At 34.7% G+C, this 26298-nt stretch overlaps 1 protein-coding gene across 1 annotated transcript in view; it reads right to left on the minus strand.

Annotated features, from left to right (window-relative positions):
* LOC140447908 (cocaine esterase-like) overlaps window positions 1–26298 on the minus strand; it is a 103928-nt gene that overhangs the window by 62865 nt on the left and 14765 nt on the right. Inside the window, exons 2-3 of the mRNA XM_072540831.1 lie at window positions 17079–17240; window positions 8057–8188 (exon numbers count right to left, since the gene is read on the minus strand). Coding sequence (XP_072396932.1) covers window positions 8057–8188; window positions 17079–17240 — 294 coding nt within the window. The remainder of the gene's footprint in view (window positions 1–8056; window positions 8189–17078; window positions 17241–26298) is intronic.

A 26298-nucleotide genomic window follows, 5' to 3' on the forward strand; every position in this document is an offset into this window, starting at 1 on the left:
TGAGAAATGAGAGTAGAATGGTCCCACGAGAGCTATGATACTAGGAGCACACACCAGTGACCGAATCGCCTCTGTGCCCTGCATGCGTTTCTACCTTGGACGTATAAATAAAGATCTTTATTTATACGTCCGTGGTTTCTACGAACCGAACACCTCAAACGACGGCTCTTCTACTCTCATTTCTTCGCCTTAACGACAGGCGGGAAGAAGGGCCCTAACAGTATACTATCGCCGCTGCTAGACAGCGAACTATACATAGACTTGTACTGGTTTCATAAGCACAAGTTCGAATCTCGGCACGAACAACGACATTTTCATATCTAAAAATTATAAGAGTCGTTTACTGTGCATCGAAGGGCACGTAAGCCGTCGGTCCCCCTGGGCTAGTGTATGCATTGACACTAGCCCAGGGTGATAGTAGTGTTGCCCTATCCAAGCAAGGGGCCGTTGTTTGCAATGTCTTTTCCATCCTTGTCCTTCTTGGGATATCCTTGGGGACCTTTAATACGGTGGTTTCCCATTGCCTTCCGTAGTCTTATGCCGTTGATATTCTTTGTTCATCCGCCTTTTAGAGACAGTTTCCCACCCTAAGGACAAAAGAGTGCTCTGTCTCACGTATGCTCATCCGCCCTCTAGAGACCGTTGGCAAGGTGAGTGGAATCGTTTATACCGGCGATCGTTCGGTCAAAATTGACTTGATACTAGCCCTAAAATCTGGGGTCGCCACTTCCACCATTCTCGTCATACCGAAGGTATTCTTCTCCGCCGTGATTGCCGTTGTGGTCTTTAAGAACCTCTTAGGATGGGTATCTTATATCCTGTACAATAAAAACAATCAATTGTGACTTAATCCCTTATAAACATAATACATATTTCATAATCATCATTTTGGCTTTACAACCCTGTGTGGGTCCTAGCCTCCCCAAGAATTTTTCTCCAGTCGTCCTTATCCATCGCCTTCCTCCGCCAAGCACGTATTTCCATATTTCTCATGTCTTCATCGATGTTATCTAGGAATCTTGTTCTGGGTCTTCCTCTTCTTCTTTGACCAATAGGTCTATCAAGGAGCGTTTTTCTAGCTGGGTCGGTTTGCTCCATCCGCATTACATGGCCTACCCACCTCAGACGTCCTATCTTTATGTGTTTTACGATATCTGATTCCTGGTATATCCTATAGAGTTCGAAGTTGTATCGTCTTCTCCAGACACCATTTTCATTTACCGCTCCATAGATGCGCCTTAGTATTTTTCTTTCGAAACATCTTAACATATTTTCATTGCTTTTTGTTAAAGTCCAGGTTTCTGAACCATATGTTAGGACTGGGCGTATTATTGTTTTGTAGAGTTTTACTTTTGTATTTCTTGATATAACTGTAGATTTAAAAAGGAGATTAAGCCCAAAATAGCATCTATTAGCCATGCAAATTCTGCGGTTTATCTCTGCGGTAGTATCATTTTCAGTATTGACGAGCGTTCCCAGGTATACAAATTCGTTAACTGCTTCGATGACGTCATTTTCTATAACAAGTGGCCATAGTGTTTGTGGTTGCGTACCTATTTTCATGTATTTTGTTTTATTGGTGTTTATTATTAAACCCATTTTTGTAGCCGCTTCCTTTAATGCTACGTACGCCTCTCGTGCTGCGTTTTCCGTTCTCCCAACAATATTGATATTATCAGCATATGCTAAGATTTGCACAGATTTGTTATATATTGAACCAATAGTTGTGATTTGTAACGTACGTATTACTTTTTCCAGAGCTAGATTGAATAGTATACAGGAGAGTGGGTCTCCCTGACGTAGTCCGTTATTTGTTTTAAAAGGTTCAGAGAGTTCCCCCTTGATTCGTACTTTGCATTCAACTGTTTCAAGGGTTAGTTTGGTTAAACTTACCAACTGATTTGGTACTCCTAGGTCTATCATTGCTCTAAACAATTCTCTTCTATTTACAGAGTCGTAGGCTGCCTTGTAGTCTATAAATATGTGGTGCGTGTCTACACCGTATTCCAGTGTTTTCTCTAGAATTTGTCTTAGGGTTGAAATCTGATGAATTGTTGATTTACCACCTCTAAAACCAGCCTGGTATTGTCCTATTATTCGCTCTGCATATGGTGCCATACGATGGCATAGTATATTGGAGAATATTTTATACGCTACATTTAGGAGCGTAATTCCTCTATGGTTAGAGCATTCAAAGATATCTCCCTTTTTGTGTATGGTGCAAAGTATTCCAATATTCCAATCACTGGGAAGGGACTTTTGTATCCATATTTCTTTTATAAGCTGCTGTAGCGCTATTATGATATCGTGGCCACCTTCTCTATATAATTCCGCTGGGAGATTATCTATTCCGGGTGATTTGTTTCTGGCTAGTTTGTTTACAGCGTCTTTAACTTCCAGGATCGTTGGTGGATCCTCCTCCGTCTCGTCTGCTCCGCTTACCTCGCAGCTTTCGTCTCCCGGGTTTTCTTCTTCCTCTATATTAAGTATCTGGTTAAAATATTCCGTCCATCGGTTTAGTACGTCTGTTCTTGTTGTTAAGAGATCGCCATTTAAACTTCTACATTGATTTGTGTTTGCCTTAAATTCTTTTCTGTTGATGTTAACTTTCTTATAGAATGTTCTGAATTCTTTCTCTTTGTTGAGGTTTTCTATATATTGAAGTTCCTTTTTTAAGTGGTTTCGTTTCTTTATTCTGTGTATTTTTTTTTCTTCTCTTCTCTTTGTCTGGTAATTCTCTATACTTGTTCTAGTTCGGCGGGTAAGCATTTTTGCATAGGCTTCATTTTTTTTTCTGTGTTTCTTTGCATTCATCGTCAAACCAGTGATTTTTTCGGGTACAAGTTTCTGTTCCTATTTCATCTTGTGCTGCTGACTCAATATCTTCCCTTATCCTGTTCCAGAATGAGTCTATATCTCTCTGGTCTTCTTCGCCAAGACTTTGATTCCTTAACCTATTGGTAACATTTTCCCAGTACTGTTTTGCAACAGTTGCATCTCTCAGCTTCTGTACATTCCATTTCTTTCTATTTATTTCTTTTTCTTTGTTGGAGTTTGAAATTCTAGCCCTTAGTGTTGAGATCACTAAACAATGGTCTGAGTCTATGTTTGCGCCTCTATAACTTCTGCAGTTTAATATGTCCGTTCCGTATCTTGAATCTATTAAGATGTGATCAATCTGACTAGTTGTTCTTAAATCAGGGAAGGTCCAGGTTACCTTGTGTATATTCTTGTGTTCAAAATAGGTGCTAGCGACGGTCATGTTCAGTGCTGCTGCTAAGTTTATCAGACGTAATCCATTATCACTACTGATGTTGTGTAGGCTATGCCTTCCTATAGTCGGCATAAAAACATACTCTCGTCCTATTCTTGCATAAATGTCACCTAGCACTATTTTAATGTCATTTCTGGGGCATCTTCTGTAGGCTTGTTCTAGGTCTTCGAAAAACTGTTCTTTAATGTCTTCTAGTTTGTCGTCGGTCGTGGCATGTGCATTATACTTATTTCTCGTCTTTTAAATATTGACTTATAAGTACCCAATGCCATTTCCTTTTTAATATTAAACATTAACGCAAAATTTTCTTAAAATAATATTCACAGATCTTCCAATATACATACTAAATTAGATTTACATCATGGTTTAATATTTTTTTGGATTATGTGTGTGATATTATAAAGAAACGTAATTTTTTGTCATTATTATTCTTGTTGCAGTTTATTTCAAATTCAACGAATATTTTAAGTCAGTTATTAGAATAATAAATTTACGTTTACGACCTAAACATGTTGGTTTTTTTATTGTTTTTTATTTGAGGAAATCCCTAAAAAAGTATATTTTGCGGTGGCACGAATGGTACATGCAAAACAGTTTGCTTAGTATATTAATGACCTATTTCATAATTTTTTTTAGATACAGACAAATGTTTTCCAAAAGTTTTAAAAGTTTACCTTATTTTTATTTTTGGTGCATTTTAGTTTAATTTAAAATTTATTGATGTATTGATTTTACACCTGAATAAATTGTATGTATGTAGCTTATTTTATAAGCTATATTTTTTGATACATCAAAACTTTTTGATGGTTTTGAAAACCTAAATAGTTTTGAAACTAAACACAATACTAATCTTATACTAATACATATTGATTTCTTTCCAGTAGTGGAGTCTCACTATCTTCTTGCTCAAACGCGAATGAAGTACATCGATGGACAGTTAAGACTTGCTGAAATGTATCGTCTGTATCTGAAGAAATGTCAGAATGACCATAAAGATACTATTTTAAAAGAGAGTAAATATAGATACATATTTAACACCCAGTTTAATATTGGATTTTTCGTGCCTCGCAAGGACCAGTGTGCAACCTGCCACCAGTATATTAATTGTACTGAACTTGAAAAGAAGAATAGAGATGTAGAGTATCAACTTCATCGAGAAAACGTAAAGTTATCGAGAGAAGAAGGATCCAAGGATGTATCCAGGTTATAATTCCATTACCATCAAGTGACGTGTCCAGCTTTTTCTAAAAACGCCGTTTAAATACCTACAACTTTACAATTTTTGAGAATGTTTTAAAAGCAGGATTCTGTTACATATGAGATGAGAATCGTGGAAAAAAAGGAGCGATGGAGATAGCAAGTTGCGTTTATAGTTATATCCAGGAGCATGTTGATAAAAAGGTAAAATTTTTGTTAAATTTTTGATAATTGTTAAAAAATTTTATACTGTGGTGCATTTATTTTTTAATGTTAAATTGTTAAATGTTACATCCCAGAATTTTATTTAACTATTTACAGCTAAAGAAATAATTTATTTACTTAAAAGAGTTGTTTTTAAGGTACAAAATTGTTACAATAAGTATTTGAAAAATGTATGGCAACCTTATACACAATATTAAAATTACTGGAACCATGGCAATCTTTAAAATTCGATTATCTCTAAACTTGGTTTTGAAAGATACGACACTTGTCATCTCAGGGTGCGATATACACGGTATAAAAATATTCTTAATATTTATCATGGAAAAGGAATATAATAACACACTACCTTTCGTGGATGTTTTAATCTCGAAGAACGATACTGGATACGAAACTCAGGTGTATAGAAAACTAAAACACACCAACAGATATTTAAATTTTAAATCAAATCACAATATTAATATTAAAAAGGGAATCGTTAAATCCTTATACGATAGAGACAAAATTACTTGTTCTAACGAAAATTCCTTCTTGGAGGAAAAACATTTGTTAACATCTGTTTTATTAAAAAATTATTATCCTTTACCATTTATAAATAAGGAATTTTCTACAATCGATCGAATAGAACAAAACAACTTAGAACGAGATCCTACACCATATACAAGGAATAATACGAGGAAAATACCATAGAAAACAATACCATACATAAAACGATTATCGAAAAAGCTTAAAAGGATAGGAAATAAATTCAACATTTCAACAATATTCAAAACAACAAACACGTTGAGGTCTATTTGGTCCAAAACCAAATCTAACAATGAACAGGAAAGGACAAAGAATTGCATTTATAAAATACCTTGTGAATGCGATCAGTTTTATTTAGATGAAACATCAAAGCCATTAAATGTTAGAATAAGTGAACATCAATATTGAACACCTATATTAAAAATAGAGAACTTGATAGATCTCAAATATGTAAACACGTAAGGGATAATGAAAATAGGGTTTAATGAAATGATTTAAATATAGTCCTAAAAGAAACCAATGGTAAAAAAAAAATCAAAGAAGCGGCTCTAATTATGCTAAATGAGACCAATTGTGTCGCGAATTCCTCGACAGAATGTAGTAGGATCTAGTTACCCATATCGAAAGACGAAGTTATTAAAAGGAAAATACCAGTATTAGTAAGTCAGTAACATATAGAGGATACATCATTTATGTTTTTTAAATAACAAATATATAAAATCAGAATTTGGTGTTTATTGAAGGTAAACTAAATGCACGACCAAATACTTACCCTGTCGGGATAGTATTTATCATCATCATTGGTGCTACAGCCCTATAAAAGAGCCTCGACCTTCCCAAGTCTATTACGCTAGTCAGTTCTATCCATTGCCAACTGTTGCCAGTTTTCTGCGCCTATTTGTCTACAATCCTCATCTACACCATCCCTCCATTTGAGTTTTGGTCTACCCCTATTTCTACTTCCCACAACTTGTGACATAAGGATGGGTGATGGATGACCTTCTTCTAGGAGGGTTGTTCTGCTGTGATCTTGCCAGATGTCCTCAATCTATATAAAAATAGGAGGACTAAGATGATCCCATCTTAGTCCTCCTATTTTTATACAGGATACTACGTCTTTACCACCAAATATATGTTTATATCTGTGATATATCTCGTAGTTGTACCTCCTTCTCCAAACGCCATTTTCACAGATGCCACCAAATATTCTTCTCAGGATCCTTCGTTCAAATATAAGCAGGAGATTTTCATCTCCCTTGGAAGTGGTCCATGTCTCCGACCCATATGTCAACACTGGTTGTATAAGGGTTTTGTATATGGTTATTTTTGTTTTTTGGCTTAAGTTTCTGCTTCTCATATGTCTACTCAGTCCAAAATAGCATTTGTTTGCTAGGATTATTCTTCGCTTGATTTCTTCCGTCATGACGTTCTCCTTGGTGATCAGGGAGCCTAAGTATGTGAATTTGTCCACCACTTCAAAGGTAGAATTATCAACCGTGAATTGATGGCCGATGTTTCTGGCTCTATTGTTGGGTGTTGATGCCATTATCTTAGTTTTATTTTTATTTACTTGCAGGCTTATATTTTTTGAGGCGTTTGACAAGGTGATATACATTTCTTCTAGCTTGCGTGTTGTGCGGGCAACTAGATCAACATCATCTGCATATGCCAAAATTTGGGATGAGTTATTATAAATGTTTCCTCTGCTGTCTATTTGGGCATCCCTGACCGCCTTTTCCAAAGCTATGTTGAAAAGGAGACACGCCAGCGCATCTCCCTGTCGCAGCCCAACATGCGTTTCAAATGCCTGTGATTGTTCGCCCTGTATTTCGTCTTTGCAAACAACTTTACGCATTGTAGCTTTAACCAATCTTATCAGTTTATCGGGGATGTGGAATTCATCCATGGCTTCATACAATTCATCGGGATAGTATTATGAGGTTTTTTTTCCTGGTTTTTCCCTCACCATTTACTATGGAACCACTAACAGGAGAATTTTACTGTCATCATGACATGTATTTGTCTTTTTAAAGACGAATTACATGCTATGATTTTCTCTGACGGATATTCTCAAGTTAAAGTTGATTTCATGTAATCGAATGAACTATCTTATAAGTAAAGTCGTCCCAGGAAAGCAACTCAACAATATTGACAATATCATTTTAAAGTCGTCTACTTTAAAATGTATAATGTATGTCTGAATTGTCAATATAGATGAGTCAGATAAAATTAAATTATTAGAAGAATTTTTTACTAAGTAACAAAAAAACAAAATTTGTTTTATTTACTAATGTTTGTAGTTTGAAAAAGATTTCTGAAGTGGAAATTGAAACGTCAATAAACGTACTTTAACCTTTAATTGTGGCTTATTCCCATTTAAATAGTAATTAAAAATATTCTTACCCAGTATTCGTCCAATTTACCGGAAAATGCAAAAGACTTATATATGACACAGAAATCTTAGGAGACGGACAATACAAGACATCTCTAGTTTTCTCTACATCGATATTTCAGGCTGAGATATTCGCGAGGTTAGTCTGTGCTTAATAAATATCTTAGCAGGACTATCTTTATCTACTCTATTTACATAGCTCTAAAAGTTCTTACAACCTCAGGGTTAGCTTCAAGTTGGTTCTGGAATGAGAAAGCGCTGAAGATGTAGTGATCAACAAAGTGAACTTCTTTTTCTTCTAGTACCCGGTCCCATTATCGTACGTTGGCGATCATTTTTTTATAACTTAGTTTACGATAACTTGAAACACACTCAGAGAAAACTTGTGATGCAAATACAATTATTAAAAATCTATTGTCATTAACATTATAAAAAGCTGTACTTACCACAGGCGTATAAACGTTAATAAATAAACAATCCTCACTTTGGGGTAAAGTAGTGGAAATTTGTTGGTAACAAACTCTGGTATTGCTTGTAGCATTAATAATGCCCTTCCAGCCTGGATGTGCTTGAGGCACCTGTAATTGTTAGGTATAATGTAATATAGAGTATAAACGTTTAGGTTGGAAACCTCAAAATGTCTCTTTTAAATACCATTAAGGCAAAAAACGTCTGGACAAATTTGATTTTTAAATTTAATTTTATTTTAGGTAACCGATACTATGATCACGATCATACATTTGTTTGTTTGAATAGAAACCTATATATTCTTTGTCAAAATACGGCAATATGTATTAATTGCCCTAAAAATATTAGTTTTTAAGTTACGGGGCGTTAAAATTCATCAAATTAATTAAAAGTATTGCCTATTTAAATAAAAAAACAGAATCAATACGATGCTTAAATTGAGATTCTCTTCCTTCTTGGCAATAAACCAATGTTTGAATATATGCAGCACGTTTGTACGTACCAATTATTCCCTCTAGGTCGTCGATAGAACTGGATCAAGTAACATATACTTTTGATTTATTATATCGCCACCAAAAAAAAATTTACCGAAGTTAGGTCTGGCGACTTATCTGACCATTCTATGAAGCTCTTTTTCCCAATCCATTGATTTGAAATATTTTGTTTAAATAATTACACACGGTCACATCATAATGGGGACTACCTCCAACTTTCCAGTACCACAAAGCTTTATTTGGATTCGGGTTGTTATAATTTGGAAAGAGCATGATAAATTCTGGTACGTTTTGCTGTCTCAACATGGTAAAATTTTATTGCCAATTATTTCTATCCAGGTATTAACCTTTGTAGGGAACTAAGTATGAGCTTTTGTAATTCAAAGAAGATTTAATCGTGCCCAGTATCTAAAAATCGATCTGTCTCGACGTTTTTTACTTTAATGGTACCTGATGGAGACATTTTGAGTATCCAACCCAAAACTTCACCCTATATAATAAATATAAATAGAAAACTTTAACAACGTTATAGGGGTAGCGGGTAGGAACTCCTTTGGAGACCCTTGGATTCTATTGGATAGTCCTATCAGGGAAAGTGAATCAATCCCTGCCCTCCGCAGATTCCAGGAGCTTCTTGACCCGGGAAGCTAGCACCTGCTAAGGGTCCCTTGTCCAGGGTCACGGATGAAGTCCAGAACGGCATCCAAGGTGACGAAGAATACTTTCGATACGGCGAAGATGGCGGAGCTGGCAACCCTTGATTTTAGGGATAGTATAAGATCACAAACTGTAGCGTCTGATCCAGAGTGGACGGCTACGAACAGCGTCTGATCCAGAATGGACGGCTGAATACACACTCACCAACACGTCTGGCCAGCGCGGTGTTTTAAGGCTAATAACCTCCCCAAAATGATGGCGAATTCTAAAACGATAGTAGTAAGTCCCCAGGTGGGTAGATCATACAATATTAGCAAGTCCCACTCCTTTATAAAAAGGACAGCTTCATGGAATCTGGGGGAAGCAATAAATTGCTAAAAACAACAAACTTGAATATAGCAACACTCAATGTAAGGTCCTTAAACAGAGATGAAAAAATCTATGAGCTAGAAGAAGAAGTAAGGGACCTAAAGTGGGACATAATTGGTCAACATTGCAATCAGGTAACATCTTGTATTACAAAGGGCACAAAGAACAAAGTCTAAACGGCGCCGGCGTAGGATTTCTGGTTTCTAAGAAACATGCTAATAAAATAGAACAATATGTGGGAATCTCAGAAAGAATTGCAATGATTGTGATGAATATAAACGAGAAAATCACCCTAAAAATCATTCAAGTGTACGCCCCAACTTCAACACACCCCGATGAAGAGATAGATGAGTTCTACGAGAAAATAATAGAAACCAACACAAACTATCACAGCACTTACACACTTATAATAGGAGATTTCAACGCTCAGATTGGACAACGACTAGAAGAAAGCGAAAACTATATTGGTGAATTCGGCTATGGTGTTAGAAACGAGAGAGGAGAAACCCTGGTTAACTTCCTACATAGCAACAAATATTTCGTAATGAACACATTTTATAAGAAAAAACCGCAAAGAAAGTGGACGTGGTTATCACCAGACGGAAAAACAAGGAACGAAATCGATTACATCATGTGTAACAAGAAAGGTATCGTAGAAGATGTAACAGTAATAAATAATGTCTCTCTGGGTAGTGATCACAGAATGGTTAGAGCTAAACTAAGGATTAAGTATAGCAAACGTAGAATTAACTTTAATAACACGATACAAATAGACACAGAAAAGCTAAAAGTCGATAAAGAAAAATATGCTAGCAAATTAAAAACCACCCAAGCACTGAAACTAGAACAACTCAGCGTTAATAAAATTAACTCAGTTATAACAAAAGAACTATTGAATGCTAGCTCAGACGTAGCAACCCGCCATAACAACAAAAAATCCAAAATAAGTGCAGAATCGAAGAATATGCTAAAACAACGAAAAGAGCTCCTGTCACTAAACAAAAGAAATACCACAGAATACAAAGAACTTAATCGAGCCATACGAAAACAGATAAAAGACGATATTAAAAAACATCAACAAGAACATGTAGAAAGAGTGGTAGACAAAAATCGAAGTCTGAAATATACCAAACCGAAATTAGGAAAGAAAAATATTATAACTATGAAAAATCAACAAGGCCAACTAGAAACAAGCAAAGCTCAGATATCAAACATAGTTGAAAACTTGTATACTGAGTTATGCCGCTCAAGAAACGATCCCCCCGACTCTTCAAAGCAAAATCTGAAAAGACATATAACAAACGTAAATTCTGAAGTAATGCCCGAAATAAGCGAAGTAGAAATAGAAAATGCAATTAAAGAATTGAAAAGAAATAAAGCACCGGGTAGTGATGGAATTCTGGCAGAAATGTTGCGGAGAAAAGTGGCGGAGAAGAAGTCATCAAGTACCTAAAAATACTTTTTAATAAATGCCTATTTGAAGGAAACATACCAAAGGAATGAAATACTGCTAACACAATATTAATACACAAAAAAGGGGACAATACAGATCTGAAAAATTACCGTCCTATATCACTACTATCACAACTTTATAAAACATTCACAAAAATAATTACAAATAGATTAACAACAAAGTTCGATGTATATCAACCAGTAGAGCAAGCAATAGAAAAAGTTAAGGAATACAATTTACCAATCTGTTTAGCATTTATAGACTACGAGAAAGCTTTTGACAGCATAAAATTATGGGCTATTGAGGAAGCACTGGTCAACAGCAGAATAGATTCTAGATATAGGATATTAATACATAATATATATCAACACGCTGAAATGTTAGTCACGATGGATAACGGAATGAAAACGAGGCCAATAAAAATCAACCGAGGAGTAAGACAGGGAGACACCATATCTCCAAAACTATTTACTGCCGCACTTGAAGACATCTTTAAATCACTAAATTGGGAAACGAAAGGATTATCGATAAACGGAAAGTATTTAAACCATCTAAGATATGCAGATGACGTAGTACTAATAGCCGACAGCTGGAACGAACTGAAGACGATGATCGATGAGCTTCGTATGGAATCCATAAAAAAAGGACTTAAAATGAATCTGAGTAAAACTAAGCTAATGTCGAATAAAGATGATCAACCGACGATAACCACCCAAGGAACAAAAGTAGAACATGTAGAAGAATACATATATCTGGGTCAGAATATCAAGGTAAACAAAGAAAACCAAACTATCGAAATAAGCAGACGAGTAAGAATGGGATGGGCCGCATTTGGAAAACTCTCATACATACTGAAAGACAAAAAGATACCCCAAAACCTTCGAACCAAAGAGTTCGTTTCTTGTATCCTTCCCGTTCTCACTTACGGAGCTCAAACCTGGACATTTACAAAAAAGAACATGGACAAGATTCGAAAAACTCACCGAGCCATGGAACGACAGATGCTTGGTATCTCACTAATAGATCGGCAAACGAACGAAGCAATCCGGAACAAAACAAAAATAAAGGACGCCGCGAAACAAGCAGCTAAATTAAAATGGAAATGGGCTGGACACAACGAACGTCTCGAAGATGGTAGATGGAACAAAGAAGTCGGAAACTGGCGAACGTACGATGCGAAGAGAACAAGAGGAAGACCTCAAATGCGCTGTAGCGACGATATCAAAAGAGTCGCAGGACCAATGTGGAAACGCCTAGCACACAACAGGGGTGAATGGCGAGAAATGGGAGAGGCCTTTATTCGACAATTCGGATAGAAAAAGGGCTATAAAAATAGAAACCTTACATGGCAGTAAGTAGTATGGTATGTTATATTATAGCACCTAAAGCTTTAAAAATAATTGTCAAATATGTCAATAAAATTACTTCCTATTAGGTGTTGATAGGTGTATATATATAAAAAAAACGCGCTAAGAAACTACATAATAAGACTTCTTGCATCCATTTGGAGAGAAGGAAAAAGGATTCTTCTTCTTAAGGTGCCTTCTCCATTACTGAAGGTTGGCTATAACTACAGCAAATTGCTCTCTATCTTGAGCTGTTCTTAGTATCGAATGTGCCTACATGCCTATCCAGTCTCTTACATTCTTCAACTAGGAGTATTTTCTTCTTCCTGGACCTCTTCATCCTTCCACCTTCCCTTCCATTATAAGTCGTAGGAAGTTGTATTTTTCTCCTCTGTAAATACTCCCAGACAGTTGGAATGTAGGTATTATAATACATATTCACAAGAAAGGGGATCCACTAATATGTGACAACTATCGAGGCATTACTGGCTTATATACTTTACGATCGTTTACTAGTAGTAGTTTACTATACTGAGGAGAAAATAGGCAAATACCAATGTGGATTCCGAAATGAAAGATCTACAGTTGATCAGATTTTCCTTTTTAGAAAAACCTTAAAAAAGACATATGAATATGGAATCGATACCCACCACCTCTTCAGGTGGTGGTGGGTATCGATTCAGAGTGTCAAATTTTTTTCAAATACATACTGGATTACGCCAGAGAGACAGTCTACCGTGTCTATTGTTTAACATCGAGCTAGAAAGAGCCATAGAGAAATCGGGCATAACAACTAGAGGTACGATCATCAGTAGACGTGTACAGATATTGGCCTCCTTAGATAACATTGACATAGTAACACGAAAAAAAAGAGACCTGATACAGGCTTCTGAAACTTAGAAAAAACCGCGAAGACAATGAAACTGCAGGTCAACGTATCCAAAACAAAATACATGAAGGTCACGAACAGCACACAGATAGCAGCATCACAAGATCTGGTGACAGAAGCATGCACATTCTAAGGAGTCTCGGAGTTTATATATCTTGGAACACAACTAAATAATAGCAACCTAGTTAGCGTAGAAATTAAGGGAAGAATATACCTGGCGAACAGAGCTTACTCTGGACTAAAGCAGCTCTTAACATCACACATAATTAGCAGAAAAACCAAGATACTAATATATGAAACTCTTATTAAACCTGGCCTGACATACGCGTTAGAGACATTGACTATGGTTAAGAGCGACGAAGAACTGTTAGGTCGCTTTGAAAGAAGAATACTTAGGCACATATACGGAGGAGTACAAGAAAGACTAATATGGTGCAGGAGCTACAATTTTGAGTTGTATGAATGTTATGAAAAATGCAACATCGTCCGGTCTATTAAAATTAATAGACGAAGGTGACTAGGTCACCTTGAAAGAATGGACACTGGAGACCCGCAAAGATATATTATATCACGTGCCAGTAGAAACCAGGAAGAGAGGCAGGCCAAGATCTAGATTTAAAACTCGAAGTCGAAGATTACTTGAGGAATCTAGGGGTCAGAAATTGGAAAGTCAGGGCGAAAGATAGGGGGGAATGAAGACTAATTCTTGAACAGGCCAAGACCCACACAGGGTTGTAGAGCCAAAGATGATGATAAGGTATATATATATTACAAATTTGTATACAATGAACAACTCCAAATTTAAATATGGCGAGCTTTAAAATCAAAAGAATTGTACCTCATGTAAATAAAAACTTTAATATTGAATCCCTTAACTTCAAGTGCACATGGATTCTAAAAAGCACAACAGCTCGAAAACTGAACCAAAACCAGTTCGTCAAAAAATAGTAAAATTAAATATTATCACATGTAACAAACAAAATAATGAAGCCCCACAAAGTTCAGTACTTAGTACAACACTGTTCATTCTTGCAATAAATCATATTTATTCCAGTATTTGTCCACTAGTCAAGCACTTAATATACGCAGATGACCTTATTTTATATTGTCAGGGAAAAAGTGCAATTGCCATATGCAACGTGCTTCAGACCGCTGTAAATCAACTTAGCGAATGGTCAATAAAAAACGGATTAACTCTTTCAACCACTAAGTCAAAATTAATACGGTTTAGCAGAAGACCTTGCAGCCAAAGTCCAATTATTACCCTTAATGGAACTCCATTGCAACTAGATACTTATCACAAAATACTTGGTTTAACGTTTGACAGTAGTCTAACTTGGAAACAGCATATTCGTGTAGTTAAGGGCAATGCAACGAAGAGACTCAATATCATCAAGGCACTATGAAAATCTGACTTAAAACTACTGAACTCTGTGCATAACACTTCTATTCGTCTTTGCTTAGGCGCTTTCAAATCTAGTCCCATAGACAGCCTTTACTGCGAGGCTAATGAACCACCTCTCTGGATTCGACGGGAGTATCTCCTTTAATCTTACTTTACTTTCGTATCCGCAAATCCATCCAATCCAGTCTACCATTTAATTACTTTAACATCACCTGTGGATCCAATCAATAATAGACATCCAAAAATTAACTCTAAGAAAAACCATCGACCTTACTAAAACACGTCCCTTCCCAATCCCGGATACCCCGCCTTGAAATAGACCAATCCCACATCCAATCACTTCTCTATTAGAATACAGTAAACATGAAACCTCAAACCTTCTTATAAGGCAACACTTTAAAGAAATCATAAACAAGGACCAATTCCAAAAAATTCTGTATACAGATGCCTTCAAAAGCGAAGCAGGCGTTGGATGTGTCGTTATTCACATATGGTGAAAAAATAAAATCATCTTTTTTACCGAATTTATGCAGCGTTTACACTGAAGAACTTTATGCGATAATAAAAGCTTTTAAACTAAAAACAGATGATAAAAACCAAGCAATATGCACAGACTCCCTGTCGTCATTACACTTAATAAAAAGTCCATATTCTCAGCATCCCTTAGTTCAAGAAATCTATTAGGATTTACAGTGCACTTGCTTTCTAATGTGTAAATGTCACTCGAGAACGCCTATTTACCATTATCAAACTGATTCAGCGAAGTCGTGATGTAAACGTTAATTAACACTTGTTACTTGTTGACAACCAAAAAGCTTTCGATAGAGTAAGATAAAAAACAAATGTCAATACTTATGACTAAGCTCACAGACAGTAAAATCACAAAGATAATTCAAATATTGTAATGAAACCAAAGTGGAATAGTTTAAATTCATGGGCAACAGTCAGAAAAAATGAGAATCTGTAAAGGAGTTAGACAGGGATGCATTTTATCGACACTTTTGTTTAACTTATATTTTGAAGAAATTTTCAAAAACATGCCCAATAATATCAAAATGGGAGTTAACGTTAACGAAAAACTAATTAACAACTTACGATATGCAAATGACACTGTGATCATTACAATGACATAGAAGACCTACAACGTCTAATCGAAAGCTTAAGTATAAATAGTGCTGAGATGGGTATTACTGTAAACGCTAAAAAACGAAATGTATACGAATTTCAAAAGACCACAAAATATACACCACATACTAACAATAAATCGTAACGTGATAGAATAAGTAGAAAAATATCTTGAAAGTTTGATTAATAGCCACTCCTAAAGTGCAGAAATCTTAATTTGGAAATTGAATATTTTACTCATTTATTGGAAATGAGTACAGCTGCGCTCAATTACTCTTTGGTACACAACTGTACATTTGCGTACAGTTACCACTTTTTCATTGCCTTTACATTTTTTCTTCGTTTCCCTCAGAACATAGCTAACGGTTTTCATTTTTTCAATTTCCAATAACACTTCCATTTGGTCATTTCTGTTACCTTGTACGTTCCATGTAATCATTTTTATTATATTCGTTTAAATGTTTCGTTGTCATTTTAATTCGTTCATATTTCGAGACGAATTATCGACATTTTTAGCATATTTAAAGCGTTTTCTAAACAGAATTTGCTAGCACGTCGATCCAACCCTCTTACTTGAAGGACCAGAATTTTTGTTCGGGATTTTCCCCCAGTTTCTTTATTTTATTTTAAATTTAAACTGAAGAAAAAATTCAGTATACTAAGTAAGTACTATATTACATGCTGAGCTTCAGCGTAATATAGAAGCAAATAGTTTAAGTGACATGAGTGATTTCAGAGAAATGAGCATAAAAGAAGAACTGTATCATTAACATGAAAACTTTTTTCTAATATAAATGAAGTAGTTGATTTAGAAGCGATGAATATCGGCCAATTTCACCTGTTTATCCTTCACTTCAGATAGTAAAGCATGTACACTGATGCCAGTGCCTTGAATGATCTTATCATTTTTCTACATTGTAATCTCAATAAGCTTGACACACACAGTAAAAAAAGAATATACTTTTTATTTGAGGTAGGGGGAGAGGATGACTAGACTACCCAAATTGCAGTTAGAAATCCCCCGTCAGCTGGTTTATCAATGTTAGCAAGAAGAAAAAGATAAAAAAATCAAAATTATTTGCTTCAAATACCAAAAAAAAAACGTATGCAATAAGCAAAGCATCCTATATATAATACATATTTTATTACTTATACATTTTTTAATTCGTGGTTAAATTTGTTTATATTTAAAATGTGTAAATAAAAATCTCTGAAATTCACAGCTCACAGAGTGTTCTTTTGTAATTTCAAAAGTCGCTTACCTTATAGCGTAGTTTGCCTACTGGTGGTGCAGCGTAAGGAATATCCTGGAACGCATAGTAAGTATTTCCTTTAGTACTCTGAAGAGTGTGTCCTCTAACTTTGCCTTCGTGACTAGCTAATTGAACAATTAGGTGGTCATTATCTTTTACATTTGTGTAGTCCTAAAACAATTACAATAAATACTACAGAAATGTAATACCATTAAAATATAACATAGTTTTCAACTTCGATACTGCAAACAGTACTTTAAATCAAACAGTAAAAAACATTGGTGTATTGTTAGCATAACTTTCTTTTAAATATAACTATTTATGTACAGTGAGTACTCCTCTATTGTTTAACCCGATCATGGATAAAATAATAAAAAAAGTAGAAACAAAAAAATAATGAAAAAAAAACCATAGTCTGCTATGCAGACGACGCAATAATCTTTCAAAGTGAAGATGATATTCAACGTATGCTGCACCAATTTAATAGGTATAATCGCCTAAAAATTGAACATGTTAATTTCCCAAAAAAAAAAAGAGAAAATGTGCGGTTATAACAGCAAATCTACGAAGATGTAAATAAGAGCTAGAAGATCAGGTAATAGAACAGAGCTAGAAGTACATATATTATATGAGGAAGATGCAAGGTGAAGAACATCAAGCAGAGTCTTACCCAGTCCACCTACATCAAGCAAGGTGGAGATGTAGGTGGACTGGGTAAAAAAAAGAATAGTAGAATAAAACGATCATATAAGCCGAATGACAACAAACAGTGAAGTAAACGCTGCGAGAGATGGTTCTCCAATAGAGAGACAATTAGTGGAAAGACTACTCATACGAGGGAACGACAACTTACTGGAGGCACATTAAACAACAGATAGAGTCATGTCTATACAAAAAGAAGAAGAAGAAGAAGAAGATAATTTTGTATTAGGGATAGGATTGTGTATTTGTCTGATTGGAGAATCTATTGCAACTGGCTGAATGACTAATGCCTGTGCCAATTATAAAAAAAGTCTTACGAAACTAAACTATATATCCTAATCATACACTTGTGCTATCAAAATTGCAAACAAATAACTATGTGGAAGATACAAAATGCGATAAAACTTAGGTGGAGGTAAGTATATAGTGTATCCTTCCATTGTCATAAAGCAAAAGATGCAGAAATGCATCTGTATTAAAATAAATATTTATATTAAACATCTTATAACATTCCGTAAAATATTTTGAAGTCAGAATGGGGAAAAGTTATAAATATTATACAAAAATAAAAGAAAAACTATATAATATAAAACAAAAAAAGACTGAAAATATACAATAAAATTCTATGAATCGCAATAGAATATTGCTCTAAATTTAGTAGTTTTTGATACACATCGTTGATGTTTCAGACAGTTTCAAGAAACTAGTTTAATTTTAAAGCAAACTAGCAAAAGTATTGGGTATTTAAATAAAAATAGTTTAAATCCATCCCCATCCATCCAATGGCGCTACAGCCCAAATCGGGAATGGACCTCCTTCAACAGGCTTCTCCAACCATCTCTATTTACCGCTGTTCTTTTCCATGAACGCGTTCCCAGGCAGTTCCTGGCATCCTCATCGACTTCATCTTCATCATAAATTCATTCATAAAAATAGTTTAAATAAGATGCTCAAATTAAGATATCCTCACTTCTTAGCAATAAGCCAACCTTTACTTGAATTCTGGAATAAAGGTCGAAAATAAACTTCTATAGGTTATAATATGTAGATTATCGTGACCATCTATTAGCCTGTTTAGTGGTAAGGTAATCATAATCCCTATACTAATAGAGCTATTTAAAATACGTCATATAATATCGAAATCCTTAAAGAATAGAACTAGAGTCTAGTAATACTCTTAAAGAAAAAAGTGACAAATGTGACCTAAAAAATAATAATTTTATATACTATATATTTATTGCCTTTGTAGACTATAAAAATGCATTTCATAGTATCGACGTGTGGGCCATAGAACAAGCTATTAATAAGTGTAGAATACATTGGAGATACAGGCAACTAATACATATAAGATCTATCACTGTATTATATGAAAAAACAACTTAGATAGTACAATTAGACGAAAATACAAACACCATCTACATAAGAGAGGAGTTAGACAAGGCAAGGTAATCTCTCCAACGTTTTTTAATCTAGACCTAGAAGACATCTTCAAAACTAATTGGTCAAAATATGGCATCAACGTTCTTCTTCTTCTTCCTTCTTATATGTACGCTTTAATCTTCTTCAACATTAGCCTCCTAAGTTGTTTCAATTATCGTACCATCTTTTTCTTGGTTTGCCAATACTTCTTCGTCCATTTGGTGACTTATCTCATGCTATTCGTAGTATCCTATCCTCTGTCATTCTACTAATGTGTTCGTTCTACTCCTGTTTTCGTTTTGTCACCCATCCATTTATGTCTTTCATATTGCATGCTATTCTTATGTTTTCGCTTCTCACCCAATCCAACAGACTTTTCCCTGATATTCGTCAGGGTTTTGCCATCTCCGTTGTTTCTAGTAGTCGTCTTGTTTTAGATGTGTCTGGTCTTATCTCCGCCTTGTATGTTAATATAGGTCTAATATCAGCTTTATATATTCTTGTGTTTGTGTCTTGACTTAGGTGTTCTTCCAATTGTGTCATTAAGAGATTCCACCGCTTTACTTGCTTTTAAGCTTTATTGTCGTACTTCTTCTTTAACATCTCCGTAACTAGTTATATCTATTCCCAGATATTTAAACCTTGATTCATGCTTTATTATCTTCCCATCAATTTTGATTTTACATCGTAGTGAATATTTAGATGTTGTCATATATTTGGTTGTTTCTGCTGATATTATTATATTGTATTTCTTAGCTATTGTATTGATGATGTGTGTTAATTTTTGCAGCTCGTCTTCTGTCTCGGCGATTAATGCGGCGTCGTCTGCATAACATATTTTTGGATTTCTTTGTTCCCCATTCTGTAGCCATGACCTTTACGTACTGCTTGTATTATTTCGTCCATTATTATATTAAAGAGAAGTGGGCTTAACGAGTCACCCTGCCTGACTCCGCTTTGTACCGATATACAACGTGTTAGTTTGGCATCGATGGTTTGTATAATATTTATCGGTATGTTTCTTTTATACAGTATGTAGGTGTAAGACGTCTTCGACTTAAATTTGATCGAAAGCCTTTGTCAGGTCTATAAAATATAGATATAGATATGGTGGTTTATTGTATGTATGGACAACAAAAGGTTTGTTGTCCATACTTCTTGTCGGCACCTCCAAACCTTAGACTATTCTTCATCTCTTTCAAACAAACCTCTCAGTCCTCATTTCACTCTTCCACACAACCTCCCTAGGGTTTGATTGCAGCTCTCTGGGGATCTCAGCCTTCTGTATTCTTTCCGTATCTTACATTTTTTCAAAAACACTATAATTTTCTTATTTTTCACTCAATTTCATCAGAGCCACCCAAGAACCATTTCATTTTCATAATTGAGGTTTATATACACCTATAAAATCACCCAACTTATAACTTATCTCTTTATATTTTTTATGTACCTAGTGTTGCTTTATGACAGATAGGTCCTTTCTTAAGTTATAAGTTGAGTAGTATACTTACAACATACTACACAACCATGCTCCAGCCATCAAATTCTGTTTATTTTATATAATAGTTTAATGAACACCTTAAGACCTTCATATCCATTAAGAATTAAAAACAAATCACACAACTTAATTACCACTAAAGCTGACCCCATAAATTTTGTTTTACTTAATTCTAACAGAGCCAACCCACAACCATTCCATTTTCACATTTTGGATAATTATACACCTGCAAATCATTCAACTTGTAACTTATCTTTATATTTTCCATGTACCTAGTGTTGCTTATGACAGATAGGGCCTCTCTTAAGTTATAAGTTGAGTACTATTCTATTAACTTATTAAAAAAAAAAAAAAAACCATGTCCCAACCATCAATTTCTATTCATTTCACATAATAGATAATAAAATAAAACTTCCATACCACTTAGTCTGTTAACACCCTATCAGATATTTAATTTCATGTACTTATAACTTAATTAGTTTTACATTTACCAGGTACCAAATGTTGTTTTTTGACATACAGGGCCTTCTATAATCGAGTTATAAGTTAAATTCCACATGACCATTATACTACAAAAGTTTTATTTCATTCATGTAAGAACACTTTCATATTTTAAATATATTTATTCATTTTCACCAATATCAAACAAAATTTCAATAACTCAACCTTCTACATGTGTCTAGTTTCTATTTTCCAGGTACCAAATGTTGAAGAAACATAAAGGGCTTAAATATAAAAATCTCCTTTTCATTACACTACCACACACATGCATAGTTGGTTGCCTAACTATAACCACATTATCTTCTCTCCACATTTCATCTCATATACATAAAAATTAATTTTTAAAAAATAACAACATTGATGGTTGATACTGTTATATTAATTTAATAACAAAAAATCCTTTACTCTAACAAATTTAAATAACGTTGGCTTTTGTCTTAAGTAGACACATACAGTTACATTGACTACTCTGTTACTTGTTCCGTCCTAACTTGTCAACATTGTCATTTCAATCAGTTGCTTCCATAAAGTCCTCGTAGACACACCGTCTCAGGACTTGCAACTTCAACGTGGAGTCATATGTCGCCATGTTACCTAATCCAATGGTAACTTTAACATCCTAATAATTTATAAAATATAATGTAAAACAAATGTAACTAATTATTTGTTAAAGGGTTTTTACCCATGTATTTAGTGGCTACATTCATGTACTCCTAGTAAGTATTAACCACACTTTACATTAACCTTGGTCAAAATTTTAACTTCATGTTCTTTTTAATTAAGTGGTTACATATTTTCTAGGACACCGATGATGGAATAATGGATTCCGAAAACGTTTTGTCTAACACAGCCCGTTTGGGTTTTTAAAAATATATACCTTTTACAAAGGATTTTAATAAATTTTTTTAATATATGGTATACAGCCAAATACAGGAACGTAGATTCCTTGTGGATTGCTATAAAGTGGTCTAACGAATTTGTGTTGGAATTATTGTCCAAATTACCCTAATCCGAATTACCAAAATTAATAAAATTTTAACCTTTAACACTGATACTTTACTGTTCGAACCGAGCAGACACAAGCGACGAGCTCAGCCTGCAGCTTGAAGTTCAAGACTAGCTTCTATTTCATGCTGAGCCGAGCTCAACCTGCAACTTGAAGTTTAAGCCGAGCTTCTATCTCGAGCTGAGCTGAGCCGAGCTTAAGCTTGTCAGAAGCTCGACTCGGCTCGGCTTGAGTCCATCCCTAATCCTGGTTCAAGCACGTCACAACCTGATTCAAGAAAACATCTGTGCAGCTTTTCCTCGCTGCTGTAGATAAGATAAATATTATCATGACGATCGCGATCGCTAACATTCGTCACGGGTACGCACATCAAAAAGAAGAAGAATTGGCGATGGCGATTCTAGGTTGGTACTAACTTAATACGTTTCATGTTCCTAACATAATATCCTTTGGCCTTTCCTTCCGTTGTTAGTTTTGATAATTTGTAATATTTCGGGGCAATAATCCACTCCAGTTATGACCTTCAACGTATTTGTTCATATCATACGTTATTGGATCATTAACCAAAACAATTTCTATTATTTAAATCCTTTGTTGCAAGGAGTAGGTTGTTAAGTTCCTAGCAATTATAAAAAATCAACACTAATTGGATACATAAACAAAAAGTTATATTTAACACACACTTTATTGTACAAATAAAGATAATATGTCCAGACTATTACCTAAGATTATATATTATATATGCAATTATTAAAGATACCGTTTACGGCTTGCCCATAAAATTAATAGATAAGTGCCAAAATGTGCACGAAGCATTGAACAAATAAAATAGCGATGTGATCATCTTATTTTTGGAAATACATTATAGTCCTGTTTGAGATTACAAAAGTATAAAATATTTTATAGCTGAAATAAGGAGGGATTAGATTTACAGTTTCTTTATTGCACATTTATTTTTACGACAATAAAATAATTTTAATGAAATAAAATTCGATATAGAAAATCAAATAAAACATATTAAAGCTACGAAGCGCATCCCATATACCTTTTGTTACCTTTTCAGCACACCTCTTCCTATTATATGTATATGACCTTTTAGTTTCATAAAAATATAAAAGAAATCGGCGGACAGGGTGCTTTGACATAATATTCAAGACTCCAAAAACTGTTAAAGTCAAAATCGTTCTTACTAGGATAATAAGAAATGGTGATTTTTAGATTCTATTTTATCATTATTTTAGAAACCATTTGCGGATTAAAAATCGAGACGTCAAAACAAAATAAAAAAAAATGTCGTTTTCATTACAATTCATTGTAGTTTATTCACATAAATAAAATATTCAGTGAAAAACATGCTACAAGAAATTGGTTTCAAAACTGGTTTAAATATAGCTAAGATAGATACATCTGTACCACATTATTTAATTTTCTTACGTAAAATAAAAGGGTTAAGAAAAGTCGCTTTCGTGTGCGCCTTTGCGTGAAGCTAGTGTCCCAGTCGATCACTCTATATATGTTATTAATTCTTTCCACATAACAGGCTACATATATCTATAGCAATCGATAGCCAATAGTAAAACTAGGATGTTTTGTGAACGGAGGAAAGAATGACAGAGTTTGAAACATTACATTATTATAAAATTAATGGGAAAATCCCAGTAATTGGCTGTATACCATAGTTAAAAAACTATTGCAGAAGTAAAAAACTTCAAATTTTGTGTATTGGTATAAAAACATTTAATTAAAACTTAAAAGTGTCGTCCAAAAATTACAGATGCATAACCTTTTTGGATCTAGCTCAGATCATCCTCAGTGCATTCTTTTGGTACTTGTAGCTAACACTAAAATTGCAGTGATATAATGCGACCCTAGGTCGATGACAATGGTTGTAAATGTTATGACTTAAACAGCAACATGCTTGCTTGCTTGACTTAAACACGTGATTCTTGTCGGTTAAAACGGCACAGACCAACTGGTTGAGGTAATAGGAAGTAAAATTCAGGAAGACAGCATTAACATGACGAGGTAGTAGTCAATTTTGGGTATGATTGGAAACTAATGTAATTTTTAAATATAAAATTTTGTAATAGTACCTGATATATTATTACTAGAAGTCTTTATATCAAATTTAATTTATTTAAATAATAGTGTTTATTGTCTTAATCTGCAAATCTCTATTATTGAAGAAACAAGTAGGTCATTAATTTAGTTAAAATAATATTTGAGGTTGAATCTGTGAGATCGTAAGTGGTATGAAAAGTAATTCAGTTCGAAAATGAAAGAAGATGATACCATACAAATAGTGTAAGAAATAATATAAAAAAGGTAATATATAAGAAAATACTAAGCTTAAATCCAATAAAATTGGGTAATGATGGTTGCCTAATGACAGTAAGAAGAAGAGATACGTCGACGCCTTACAATGGCCAGATCAGCAACGGTCAAACTTACTAAAATCTGGAAAGATACGGATATAACCAGAAACTGCGCCTAGTACGAATGCTTATCTTTCCTATCGCTACCTATGCGTCATAAACTTGGACCAATAAAAAGTCCGACTCACGACGTATAATGGCCTTTGAAATGTAGGTATATCGCAGAGTCATGCGCATACTCTGGGCAGCACATCGCATACATATCTCAATATTGACAGAACTCGACATCAATACTAGGCTTACTACAATCATCAACCAAAATATATTGAGGTACTTTGGACACATTACCAGGCGAATGGAAGGCATGGAGAGGTTGGTGGTTAAAAGCAAGGTAGATGGTAAAAGAAGCCGAGAAAGATCGCCACTCTGATGGTCAGACCAAATAAAGTGCGCTACCGGTTACTCTATGTCTGAGGCAGCACACCGCGCCCAGGAGAGAAGAATGGATAGCAACCATTCGTCAAATACCATAACGTTACCACATCCTTCCGAAGGATAAAGGATAGAGGAGAAAGAATGACGGTAAGAGAACCTGGTGTGGAGAACCTTTAACTAACAAGAACCACGTGTTTAAGTTGAGCAAGGAAGCATGTTGCTCTTTAAGTATTAACATTTACAACCATTTTCATCTACCTAGGGTCACATTATAATTTAAATTTAAATATATAAATCATATATTCATGTCTCCACTGCAATTTTAGTGTTAGCTACAAGTACCAAGAGAATTCACTGAGGATGATCTGAGCTAGATCGGAAACGTTATGCATCTATAATTTTTGGACGACATTTTTAACAAGTTTTAATTAAATGTTTTTATACCAATATACAAATTTTGAAGTTTTTTACTTCTGTATTAGATTACGTTATTAGACACATTATTTATTTTAGATTTAGCAATAACAGTACAGTCGGAATGTCATTTGACCTTGAATGGCGAGATCCCCAAATTTTATCGTTATAACCTTTAGGGGCGGGTTCAATAGTAACGTAAATTTAAAACTACGACTGAATTTCTCAGCCGCATTACCCGCCATGTTGAATTTAATGGAGACCAGACTTTGTTTAATAACAACGCAATTTTCAACTTTTCGATAAAAATGGTAGGAACTGCAATTGTTGCAAATGTGATTTCCTATAATTTCTTATTTGCAAATTTTTTCGTGCTTTTCATATTTTCCCAGTTAAGGGGGAAAATTAACTTTCCTACATGAATGCACTTAAACAAAAATGCAGATAATTATATTTTATAGAATTTTGATCTGTTTAATTTGTTTGCTAAACCAATCTTTAATACTGTTTCGCACAAAACGCTGCTCCGTTTTGATGATTGCAGTACGTCTACTCCGAAGAGCGTTGATCGGTAACTGAGCCCTGAACAAGTTCGGTACTGTTTATGGTCTGCTACTAATGAAGTTAGCACCTTAGGGTTCGCTAACCGTTTGTGTCTCATTAGGCTGGCCATAGGCGTAGAACCTTAAATGTTGATTATAGCGCAAAATATCGTCCATCCGTCCTATGGCTCTACAGACCAATTCGAGCTCTACCATCCCTCAACATACCACTCGATTCGTTATGGTCATTCGTATGTAGCCATTCTCTTTGCCAAGGACATTTCTTGAGTCCTCATCCACATCATTCACCTATCGCTTTCTCTGTTTTCTACTAGGT

The sequence above is a fragment of the Diabrotica undecimpunctata genome, chromosome 8 (genome assembly GCF_040954645.1).
Source record: "Diabrotica undecimpunctata isolate CICGRU chromosome 8, icDiaUnde3, whole genome shotgun sequence".
NCBI lineage: Eukaryota > Metazoa > Arthropoda > Insecta > Coleoptera > Chrysomelidae > Diabrotica > Diabrotica undecimpunctata.